This window comes from Sinocyclocheilus anshuiensis, unplaced genomic scaffold (genome assembly GCF_001515605.1).
Source record: "Sinocyclocheilus anshuiensis isolate Anshui unplaced genomic scaffold, SAMN03320099.WGS_v1.1 scaffold58, whole genome shotgun sequence".
Lineage (NCBI taxonomy): Eukaryota > Metazoa > Chordata > Actinopteri > Cypriniformes > Cyprinidae > Sinocyclocheilus > Sinocyclocheilus anshuiensis.
Window position 1 is genome coordinate 1,662,594 of NW_015547688.1, and position 12,969 is coordinate 1,675,562.

The 12,969-nt window shown below is 40.5% G+C and overlaps 1 protein-coding gene across 3 annotated transcripts in view; it reads left to right on the top strand.

Annotated features, from left to right (window-relative positions):
* Positions 1 to 846: 846 nt before the first annotated feature.
* LOC107703383 (axin-1-like) overlaps positions 847 to 12,969 on the top strand; it is a 56,357-nt gene continuing 44,234 nt past the window's right edge. For 2 of the 3 annotated variants that reach the window (XM_016505989.1, XM_016505991.1), the window contains exons 1-2: positions 847 to 1,058; positions 4,527 to 5,498. In XM_016505989.1, the coding sequence (XP_016361475.1) occupies positions 4,621 to 5,498 (878 nt within the window). In that variant the 5' untranslated portion in view covers positions 847 to 1,058; positions 4,527 to 4,620. Of the gene's footprint in view, positions 1,059 to 1,431; positions 1,492 to 4,526; positions 5,499 to 12,969 lie in introns of those variants that run through there. The other variant, XM_016505990.1, reaches the window with a different exon arrangement.

Consider the following 12,969-nt stretch of genomic DNA (forward strand, 5'->3'; position numbering starts at 1 on the left):
TGAATGAATCACTGTTTTGATCTAATGGGTCAAACAGGTTCTACAAATTGTTTGCGATTCAGTTTGATTAATTAGGACAGTTTACTCATGCACTGAATCGCTTGCAGCGATTTCTAACATCGCAAAAGTAATGGGATATTTTATACGAGAAAAAACTAAACAAAAAGAGCACTAGACAAAACTTGAAAACGTCTTCTAACATTTGTCAACAACGAAGCAGCTCTTTTTTTTGCATCGACAGCTTTTGAACAGCAGGGAAAAAAATGATTCTACCCAAAACACTATTAAAAAAAAAGAGCATCAAAATATGGGCACACTTTTTTTTCACTGAGGAAAGGCTAGAAACACCCCTGGCAGAGCATTACCAGTGCATCTTCCAACAGTTTGTTTGTTTTCTTCCAGTGTAGATTATGTTTGTTTTTATATTATTGGGTATGCTTGTTTGGTTTAGAGCATAAAGTGAAAAGTAAACAATATTATAAGCAGAACTAGTAGCAACTGGTGAACTGTATGACACGCCAGGTCATGTGATGTCAACATGGCGACGTCCGTGAGGGGGCGACCTGCTCAATGTAAAATAAAACATCATTTTTTCCAGAAGACTTCTAGCTTATCTCCTCATGCATATATCATTTTAATTATTCTCCTCGATGCGCTGTTCACCTCTAAATTGTCTAAACGTGTTTCTGAGCGCACCTTTACGGCGCAGTGAGTGCAAGTGAATTCGCGAAGGCGCTCTTCACACTCCAGGGTTTCCTCGCCTTCATCTTTTTTTCTTCTTCTCCAGGCGGCAGTGTGATTTCTGTCCATGCGCGGCGCTGCACATCTCTCTCTCTCTCTCACACACACACACACACACACACACTCTCTCTCTCTCTCTCTCTCTCTCACTCGCACACGGGCACAGGAGTGTGAGAGACAGCCATGGAGAGGTGGAGAAGCGACTGTTTTCTTTGTTATTTTTAAACTCCGAGATCCGCATCGATGACACGATTCGCATCCCGCTGCATACAACGCTATTCCCGATGCGCTCGGAAACGGAAAGTAGGTTCTCACAGGTACAGTACGGCACACTTTTTTCCCCCTCCTCCTGGCTTTGGGTGTAATGGGGGTTTGCGGTAGCGGAGAGATGAAATGCATCATCGCTTTTTCGCCGCTCGCGTCCCAATCCTCTGCGAGGTCGAGTGCGCGTTTGTAAAGCGTATTATCGGCGTGTTGGAGTGCGAAAATCAGTGTGTTACAAAGTTGCACACTAGTCCCTGGGCTGCGGAAGGGCCTGGCTGTGTGTGTGTGTGTATGGAGTTTGTTTCTTACTTTCCCCTCCCCCATCCGCTCCTGCTGCTGCTGAGGCCGAGACATGAATGCGATGAATGTGAGGCTCACTTCAAAACAGAAATCGCGAGGGCAGCGAAAGGGGTGTTGTAATGTCGTCAGCGAAGGAAAAACGCAGCGAGCGCGAGCCGTTTTTAGATGGCCGCTTTTTTCCCGTGCGTAAGTGGGATGATCGGATATATTGGCGTTTGTAGTGGTTAAAGATGGCTGTGACAACGTGTTCTCACACTAGTTGAGTCGGATCAGCAGAACAAGCTCGGTACAAACGTTGGCTAGGGCACTCAAAGATGGTGAAAGTGTTTTTGACCGTCTATGCTCACTTGTTTGGGAAGGTCTCGCGCCGCACGTACTTCCTCTCCTCGCGCGTTGCGTTCTTTGATGCGGTTGATGTTCGCTCTATTTATGTTTCTAACTTATCGCGGCTTGTTTTGCTTTGTAGCTAGTTTGTAGCTTCCTCGGGTTAACCTCTGTGGTGTTTTGTTTTTAAATAACAGAGTTAGTGCGCGTAAAATGTTTATAAATTCGCGTCTTGTGCTGGATTAGCCTGCTAGCTCATCGCCATTGAAGTTCGCGCTGTTCAAGTTATTGACTGGGAAAGCTCAAGGTTTCTTTCCTCCTTAGCTCGCTTATCAAGAACATCAGACGAAATCTAGTTGGCAGGCACTCACAGGTTTTAAGGTCGGAACTTGAAAGTGTTGGATTTATGGTTGGTGTCGTAAAGCGTGTCACAGGCGAGTTCAAGAGTGTTTGTGCCATGATGGCTGCCCTTTTTTGCTATCTTTGCTTTAAGATAGATGCCTGAGGCCACTGGAAGTTTGATGGGGTTGAAGAGCACTGCAGTGTTTAATTAAACCTGGATTGCACGGGTTTTAAATGGCCCAAAAGGTTTTCTGAGCCATTATTGCGATGTAACTGAAAATGTTCAGTTCTTGTATGGTAACACTTATTTTACAGTGTCCTTGTCACATGTTACATTTACTAACCGTAAATTATGCGTAGTTGCAAGCATCTAACTATAGTAAATACATGTTGTTTATTAATATTTGTCTGTTTACATTGTAACAAGAACACCTTAAAATAAACAGTAACACTGTTTTAAGTTGTCCTTGTTACACGTTACATGTACCTACAATTATAATAAAAATTAACTATGCATAATTACATGCAAGTAACCCTAAACCAAACCCTAATCCTAATCATATAGTAAGTAGTACATGCAGTTAATTAATATTACTCAGTACTTAAATGTAGGGCTGAACGATTTTGGAAAATCTAATTGCAATTTTTTTTTTATCAATATTGCGATTGCGATTTAATATGCAATTATTTTTAAAGCTCTTTATGTTCTGTATTATTCAACAAAGACGAGCTATAAATCATTGTATAGTATGACCAACACACTATTAGATAGATTAAACAAATGTTCTTTTCTGTAGGCCAGGCCTATATGTTACGATGAAATTAGGTGATGCATGATTTGATATGAATGACATTTTTATTTAACAACTACAATCACAGTTGTATATTGACTGATTTGTTGAACTTCCAACCTTGTAAGCATGTAATAATTATGACAACATAAAGCACTGACAAATAAGCCTGGTGTAAACATTAATATGAAAGTCAGTAACAAATCACACAAACTAAAGTAGATTGCAGAAATATAACAACAAATCTGTTGCTTCACACTACTTTAGGTAATTCAGAGTCACTGTAATAAACATATGTAAACATGTGGACTGCACTAAACACTGTTAACTTTAAACCATGCAGTGGTTCTCAAACTTTTTTGGTCGCGCCCCCCTTTAAACCTATAAAAAAATCTGCCCCAAAGTTAAAATGATTTGCAATGGTCACTTTGTTGCGTCCGTGTCAACTGAGCGCGACTAAGCATTTATCAATAATATTTATGTGGCACAGTGGTATTTTAAAAAGGCCAGGACAAGTTTACAGACATTTCCTTTAATCCTAAAGCAAAGCGTTGCGGTGCGACGCGTCAACTGATGCCGAGTCAAGATATGCCTCGTTATATTTTCTGCATTTAGCTTTTGAATGACCAGCACTTGCCTGGGTTTGTGCGACTTCATCTATGGCTTTTCTCTTCCCTTTCACAAACCGATCCATCTCCCATTCTAAGTTACGTCCTTTGGCTGTTTACTGTTTTATTTCTTTTCTTTTTCTGCTGATGGCCCGCGCTCGACTTGAAGCAGCGCAGCTTAGACCGATGGGTGTGTGTCATCAAAGTACTGCGAGAGCTATAAGAGAGCACCGATCGATCTTCAAGTCGAACACACCTCTTTACTCTCGTGTGTCACGTGACCGAGTGTAATCGCAGCCTCTGCGATTGAAAAATTGCGTTTTTTCATATCGCGATATTATCGCAAATGCAATTAACCGTTCAGCCCTACTTAAATATATAATTAGCCTACACTGTAACAAGGACACCTTAAAATAAAGTGTAACCAAATAAACTAACCTCCTTTACTTGTCTAATCTTTTAATGCTATCCACTTTTTTCTTGTCGTAAAAATGGGCGCAGCCATTTGTAAATTCTATGGGTCTGGCTTCCGGTCTCATCTGCATCCACACCCTCCAGCTATTTTTAGCTGTACAAAACTGTTCGTTTTTCTGCTTGATATTGAAAATTGGTGTGTCTTATATTATTTTAATGTATTATCTTATTTATGAACACACTGGTTTGTAGTGCAAACAGTTTTACCGTTTACTGCACGTTTTTATTCTCCTCGTTATTTAACTATAGCAGGTAATGAACCGGAAGTCTCACCCATAGGCTTACTTCCGCGTTGAAGAAAAAGGTGGATATGCAGTGCACGTAATTTATGTTGGTAATACGCTTGTTTTGCTTCTTGTGACAAATGGTGATACAAAAATGATTGTTTTGCTTGATACATCTGCTACAGTATGTCATAGTAAAATCCAGTATACTGAGAAAACACTATGATATAAAATCAATTTGAGTTATTGGTCACACTCTGTTGTCCTCTTTGTAATGCTATTCTCTTATTATGGATATGTATGTATGAAATGTTACACCCACATTCAGGTAGAAGTCTTTGCATCAGTTATTTGGTTCTTGAACATATCAGCACTATTTTACACATTGTTTTTACGCTGATCGTTTCGAGCGTTTTGAATGGTTTTTCCCATGCCTCTCTCTCTCTCTTCTCTTATAGGAGGAATTCTTTCGCAGTGGCATTATTAGAAGTCTGGATATAAACTTTCTGCCTTGTGGGCTGTACTGGGACAGGGTGCAGGGACACTGTGAGCATGAGCGTAAACGAGACGGCCAGTTATCTTCCAGACGTGGGCGGCAGCTTCACTGAGGATGCCCCCAGACCCCCGGTCCCTGGGGAGGAGGGCGATCTGGTGTCCAGCGATGGACGGCAATACGGCCACAGCTTTTACTCATCTAAGAGCGAGAGCCTCAAGAACGAGACCTCCATAGCTACTCCCAGAAGACCTGACCTGGACCTGGGCTACGAGCCCGAGGGTAGCGCTTCCCCGACGCCACCCTACCTGAAGTGGGCGGAGTCCTTGCACTCGCTTTTAGATGACCAAGATGGCATCCACTTGTTCAGGACTTTCCTCAAACAGGAGGAGTGCGCCGACTTGCTGGACTTCTGGTTCGCCTGCAGCGGCTTCCGCAAGCAGGAGGCCAACGAAGGCAACGAGAAGATGCTGAAGCTCGCCAAAGCCATTTACAAAAAGTACATCTTGGATAACAACGGAATTGTGTCCCGGCAGATCAAACCGGCCACCAAGAGCTTCATCAAGGACTGCGTGATGAAGCTTCACATCGATCCCGCCATGTTCGACCAGGCGCAAACCGAAATTCAGACTATGATGGAAGAAAACACCTACCCTTTGTTTTTAAAGTCCGACATATACTTGGAATACACCAGAACGGGCGGAGAGAGTCCCAAACTGTTCAGCGACCAGAGCTCGGTGTCGGGCAACGGCAAAGCCCTGCCGGGCTACCTGCCAACTCTGAACGAAGACGAGGAATGGCGGTGCGACCAGGAACAGGAGCAGAACCACGAAAGCGACCCCACTCCCAGCAGCAGGCTGACCCAGAAGCTGCTCATGGAAACCGTGCCTCAGCGGGTGGCCAGCACTAAGAGATATCAGGACAACCGTGAGTACAGGTAAATCCCTGCAGCTTTGAAAAGCTTCTCTCCCTTCTTCCATCCCCCTTCCCCCCTCGCGGTGCAGAAGAAAAAGATGAAAAGGGAATCTGAGTTAAGCACAGCCTTCCACAGGAGATGAGAGGAATGCAGTATAGGCAGAAACCTCTAAGTAGCTGTGACTGAGGTAGCAAGACAGATAGTGGGTCGCAGTGTTGTCTTTGCCTACTGCGAGTTGGTGCAAGTGGGTACTCTTTGTGTTCTCCATGCAGGTGTCTCTTGAATGGCAGGCTTTGCAGTAGAATAAAGGTTTCTTCAGGAGAACCACAACATGGATTTTCTTTAGAATGTGCACAAAGGAATAAACTGCATTGAATATTTTGTGAGAAGGAAAGAATGCGCACGCTCCAAAAAAGTTTGGTGGTATAGATTGAACGGATGCGCTCAGGGACGTTTTACGTATCTGATCTAATGCACTTTGAAGCCCACAGCTGTGTATAGATTTGGTTTGTATCTGAATGTGTTCAGATCTCTATCTCTCATACCACCCATGGTTTGCGCGCCGAGCGAGCGTATTGGAATGTATGCTTCAGGTATTGTACTTTGTAATGAATTTTTTGTGCTCCGACATTCCCGAGGCATTCCTCGCCACCGGTTGTGATGGCCTGTTGTGCCCTTTTAGCGCACGTGTCTTCCTCGTTTGAATCGTGCATCGCACCGACATTGTTTAATCTGGAGAGACGTGGTTTTTAAGCCGTGCTGTGAAATTTACAGCAAATCACTTGATGCATCAGAGCCTTGAGTCCCTCCATATGAGCAAAATGGGATTTAGAGATGTGACTGCTAAATGCTTTAATCCTTGTCCTGCTGGAATAGAAAGCTGTGCATGTGGGCCTTTGAACAGCCTCTGCTGAAGATTACTAAGCTTTCTATCCTAGATTTAAAAGCAAATATCGACAGGTGCTTTCACAATGACATATCAAAGCAATAAGCCACTCCAGGTATGAGGCGTTCATACGCTTTTACCGTGGTAAGGTCACTTTTTACTTTTACATGCACTGTTATATTCAAGCTACAGCAGCTTTTTGTGCAGTGAAGCTGCAAGCTTTATTTGGCTCACATATACATTACGCAGTGTATAATCGAATATGTGAAGGGTTAAATGCATGTTGCCTCATCTGTCAAATTTTCTGTCTTTGTTAATCTAATTTAATAGTCTACTTATAAATCATTTAATCACCCTCATATCATTCCAAATATGACTTTCTTCTGTGGGACTCAAAAGAAGATATTTTGAGATGTTTCAGTGTTCTTGTCCATACAATGTAAGCCAATGTTAACCAAACCATTTGGTTAAACAAAATCATCTTTTGTGATCTGTAGAAGAAAGTAAGTGACACAGGTTATGAATGACGTGATGGTGAGTAAATGATGACACAATCTCATTTTTTCGCTGAACCATGCCTTAGAAAAACTGGATTGGTGTGATTTTTAGGTGTGTGAACTTTTAATGTGTGTGTAAATGACCCTCGTCATTCACAACAATATTCAAAGGTCCTGTGATTTTTTTATTTTTTTTATTTTTTATCCCAGTTAATTTACTAAGAATTAATTAGAAATAAATATATTTTTTTACTCTCAATTCTACCTGCTAAAAATTTTTTAGAGCTTGGCATAACTATAAAAATGCACACTCATTTCCTAAAAAAATACATTACATTACTTTTCGGCTCGGTACGGTTCACTTTTGGGGGGCTTTCCACTGGGTACAGTACCTGGTACTTTTTTTAGTAACACCTCGGTTGGGGTTCCAAGTGAACCGTGCCGTTACCAAAACGTGACGTGTAAACTCTGCTGATCACGGATTGGCCGGAGAGAATCGTCACTACCTGCGTCACTGAACTTGCGACACAAACACAAAAGAACCGCTAGATTTAAATCAGCACAGCCAGCGAAGGATCAAACGCAACTATTTTGAACGAGCGCACCTTTTTTTAACAACCAAATAGTTTTGTCTGTTGCGGAAGTACAGACGTTCCTCTGTTGATAGCAGAGGAGCGGATCCAGCGAGAGCTTGATGGGGTGATGCGGAATGAAAAAGGTTTTTTTAGGAGTTGTGGTAGTAGCTATATATAACGCAACTATAACGACATGTGAATAATCCCGCCCACTCTAAAGCGGTACTGAACTGCAGTGGAAACGCAAACCGTGCCGTACCGAGCCGAGTCGTACCACGCAGTGGAAAAGCACCATTAGATGTTTGTTGAGGCCACCAAAAACACTGGTGTAAATGCATTTACTTTGAACAGCCTATTACTTTTATAAAACTTTGGCTAAAAGAATATCAATAGTTTGTCAATAATCACAAATCGGAATAAACAATTAGTCTGTTGACCGTTTACAGCTGTGATGCATATTCATTTCAAATGGCATTTTAACAGCAACTTTGAATGCAGGTCGTCCAATCAGAATCTGAACTATCATTTTCTTAAAGGGGTCATAGGATGCCGATTTTCCACAAGTTAATATGATTCTTTAGGGTCTTAATGAAAAGTCTGTAACATAGTTTGGTTAAAATTTCTCAATGGTAGTGTAAAAAAATTTAACCAGATTAAAAAAAAACACTGGGTGGATTTTTATCATTATAGGGTGGTTGTGTACACACACTGCCAACACACATTTCAGTTCAAACAACTTGTAAAAGTGCATGTAGCATCCTATGACCCCTTTAATGTGAATTTCTGTATTAGTACATGTTTTTCCTCTCTTGGTGCTAAAGCTTGAATTCTAAGCGGGCATGAAGGAGCAGGAGGAGGATTTACACAGCCTGATTTAGCCTCTGTAAAATGCTCAAGCATACATTGTGCTCCGCTGCTCTGATGTGCTCAACTGCACTGTGTTCACTGCTGGCACTCCTCCCGCAAAGAGATTGAAAATTGCGGAAATCTACCCCTAGAAGTTGACCCAGTTTTCTCTCAACTGTCTGAGACAAACCTTGACATCTGTTGATGGTGCAGTAACCCTGTTCTGTCCAAAACCTCAGCGCTTTAGATGTTCAGGTGAGGTATAAAGATGAGAAACATCCCCAGGAGTGTTCTGAAAGGAAATGCGCCTCTCTTTGAGATTGTTTTGCAGCATCTTCTTCCTTTCCTCCTTTTGACTCGCATCTTCTCCCAACAGTTTATGTTTAGCATGCGGAGGCTTTGCGTAGCATGTTAATTTTTGAATGTTGTTAAAGGGTACTTCTTTTAACAAGCTTTAACATGACAAAACGAAAGACTCGATGACAGATTGATATTGTTAAACCGCAGAAACACCCTCCACTCTCCACCCAGCTCAATGTATGTTCCATTGCCTCTGGACCTGATGTGTTTTTAATTAGCGGGAGCAATGCATTTGTGAGGCTGTGTTCAAATAATTTTTTCATTAGGCCTACATGAAGTATTTGGCTGGAATTACAGAAAGACATCACATTTATTTTTTAAATAGCCTTTTAGGTAAATGCTTTAGGGTTTCATGCATGTCAATTTTGCAGGAGTCATATGTCTTTGATTTGCCGGCAGAAAAAAAGGAAGTGAGGGAGTTCAGAAGTTTCTCAGTATGGAAATGTACTGACAGTTAGTTTGGTAATAAAGCCACAGCGACAGTCTATAATGTGTATCGTTAAGTCTAGAAATAAATCCTAGGCATTACCAAGAGCGGTGGTCAAAATATAAATCTAATGCTAGAAGAGGAATTTGTTCCAGCAGGAATAAGTATGAAAATAGTTTTTTGTTTTCTTTTCCCTCTGTGCTTATGTTTTGATCTCTTGAACTGAAGTAGGAATCAGTGCACAATATATATGTGCCTTATTCGTTATCGGCTGTTTTTTTGTCAATTTTTGGCATATTAACCTGAAATATGTATTGGCCTGTATCTGGTATTTAATTGTACATGTTCATTTTCCCTATTTTTACATTTAGATGATGTTTGCTGTGACTAAAAGTTAAACTAATACTCATAAGGAAATTATTATTAATACTCAGATCTCAGATTTTTATACTGTATGTTGTTAAATCACCTGGAGCTTTTCAAACTAATATAGAATTGCAATGTCACCCATCTTTTGCTTACAGTCTTACTTTTCCATTCAATAGTTTGGGTCCGTAAGATATTTTTTAGAGAAGTAACTTATGCTCACCAAAGCTTGCATTTTTTTAAATCACAAAATACAATAAAAAGAATAATATTTTCAAATTATTACAATTTAAAACAGCTGTTTTCTGTGTTAATATATTGTAACATGTAATTTATTCCTGTGATGGCCAAGCTGAATTATCTGCATCATTAGGCCTACTCCAGTCTTCAGTGTCATGTGATCCTTCAAAAATCATTTTAATATGCTCATTTAGTGCTCATGAAACATTTCTTATTATGTTAAAAACAGCTTAACATTTTAGCAGAAACTGATTTTCGGAATTCTGTGATTAATAGAAAGATCAAAAGAACAGCATTTATTTGAAATATAAGTCTTTTATAACATTATTTTGTCTTGACTGTCACTTTTGATCAATTTAACGCATCCTTGCTGAATAAAAGTATTAATTTCTTTGGAAAAAAATCTTGTCAACCCAAATTTTTTGAACTGTATAAGAAAATGATTACTGGCTTATTAGTGTTGTTCAGAATTGTAGTATCGGTGCAATCCTAATAGTACATCTAATTGTCTAAATGTTCTCTTATTAGGATTAATATGGCCGTCATAGCTAAAGTTCTTGTTAATTTGTTGTGTTGAGGCTGATTTTACTCTGTCTAGATCTAGTATCAAGATAAAATGGTAAAGTGGAATGTCAAGACCTCTCCACACTGTGTTGATGTTTTTATGTGAGCATGAAGTATAGATTTCTTTGTATGTTGAGAGGGAAATTGCAACTAATATATGTTGAGTATGACAATATGATACAATAAGGCATAATATGACAGGCGTTCAGTAGCCGGTCAGTGATTTCTCTTTGATTTGTGTGACGCGTGGCTCTATTAGAGGTAAAGTGTAATCTGAATCTCTTTTGCCTGTGCTCTGGAGCGCAGAGCTGCCTTTGAGGGTTTAATCTGTAGGAGTCTGGAGTCAGCTGTGATCACATGTAAAATGGGATGACAAAGAGCTCATAATTATTCTGAATGTGGGGAGGTGCACAAATCTCAGGCACAGCAATGTAACCTGCATCTAGGTAATGGCTCCTTTCAAATGTGCATCTTGCTTTTGTCCCAGTGGAGTCGCTTTGGATGCAAGGATGTTTAAGTGGTAATGGGCTGCAAGGGGAGCCAGTTAAATCCTAACGTGCCTGTGCTTTTTATTTCTTATTCTAGCGAGAGCTTGCTTTCGTTTTTTTTCACAGGAGATGTCACAGTAATTAATGTGTTAGCTCAGTTGGATGTTGGCATGCGTATGTTATTGGGGGGAAGAGCAGCAGATCGATTCGTTTTGAATCGCAGTAATGATTCAGAGATTCCAAATGCCCCCTGCCTGTTTTGGAGCCTTTGTTTTGTGAAGAATCAAATGGAATGGGGAATGCTGGGCATGTGGAGAGAGCTGCTGAAGGCTCGGGATCGTCTCTGAAGGCTTCTGGGTATCTCTTATACGGTGAATATTGACATGGCTGCTGCTTGAATCATTAGAAGACCGTGGATGGGTTGAGAGCGAGGGATAATCACTGGAGACTGCAGAGAGCCTGGGTCTCTCTCGTGCTCTCTCTCTTTTCTCCCCCCTCCTCTCTCATATTCTCTATTTTTCTCCTTCTATCTGCCTCTGTCTGTTTCTTTCTGTCCCTCTGCTTAGGCTGGTCATAAAGAGATGTTTCTGTCTCGGTTTGTGAGAGGTTCAAGCAGTGCCTAGCTTGTTCCCAAGTGCCACACAATAAACAAGCCTCGTATAAACAGTGAGAAAATACCATATTTTGAAATCATACTTAAAAACACTTCCTGCTCCTTTTATAGTCACTCAAAAATGACATGCGTGCAGTAATGAATAACTGTAGAAGCATTTCAATTTGTGTCATACCTGTTCTTCCAGGAAGGAATCCATATCGCAAGGTTGACTGCTTTTTTACGTTGCTCTTGTTTTCATCTCTGTGTCATGCTCATATTAGCCATCCTGGATTCTGTTACATGCCTCAGTTGGCATGATGTACGTTAGCTGGGTAAAGCCCAATTTATACTTCTGTGTTGAACCTACGCCGTAGCCTACGCATAGACGCACACCCTACGCCGTAGCCTGACGTGCACCTCTACAAAAATCTAACAGCGCATCAATTCTACGCGGACCGCAAGTGCTGTGATTGGTCTGCTAGAACCCCTCCCTTCGTATGTACTTGAGTTTTGTGTGTGTTTATGTGCACTTTAATATATTTTAATGTTACACCTTCTTATATAAAATAAAACAAAGCAAAGAACAAGTCTTATCATTTATTATACTACATAGCATTATACATCAGTAGTTGTCCGTGACAAACAATGTTGATCTGCCGTGTCCTTGTGGAGATTGAAAGAATGCCATCATCTCCTGTTCCGTTGTTCCGTTGTTGTCTCCTTTTTGTAGTTTTAAATAATGATTTAATGATTTAATATTTATTTGCCTCCGTCACTGCTATAATGCTTCTCCGACGAGCCTCTTCTTCGGCTTTTGCCATGGTACTGCGGGTTACACCAGCAACATGTCCGTGGACACTGCAGACTAGCGGTTTGCATGTGTGCTGCACGTCGACGCGGACAACTGTTAAAGTAAATATTAATAAATGGTCAGTAATAAAACAGTAAAGTATTTTAATTAAAATTATATTAGCTGATATAAGAAATCGGTTTAGTTTTTTACCAATTTCAAGTGCGCCTACTTTTAGGGGTGTAACGGTTCACTCGTTTTCTCGATGCATCGATTATAAACCCTGACGATGCATGTGCATCGATCTTGAAACATGGATTTTTGAATTGTGAATCATTGATTTCGGCCAATAATCGATTTAAAACACTAAGAATTAGGGATGCACTGATACCACTTTTTCCAGTACTCGCTCGATACCGATACTTTTATTTTTGGTACTTGCCGATACAGAGTACCGATACCGGTATTTTTATTGCATTTGTAAAATTTTTAAATATTGGGTACAGAAACAAAAAAGGGTATGTATAATGTTAGTTGGTTAACTTCATTTATCAAATAGATTGTCAAACCAAAATTTATTCAGACACCTTCAACATTTGTCACATTATCACAGTTTATTTGCTATAGTTTAGAAAATGGTAATAAAATATGACAAGAACTCAGAGTTAAACTGTGTCAGAACAAATTCAGCTTGATAATGTTAGATAACTTTGATAGAAAGGCATGTAATGGATTACAATCAACCAAAAATTATTCTGACAGCTGTTAGTATGACAGTATTTACACAAGGCCACGACTTTGGGGGAAGTCGTGGCCTAATGGTTAGAGAGTCGGACTCATAACCCAAAGGTTGTGGGT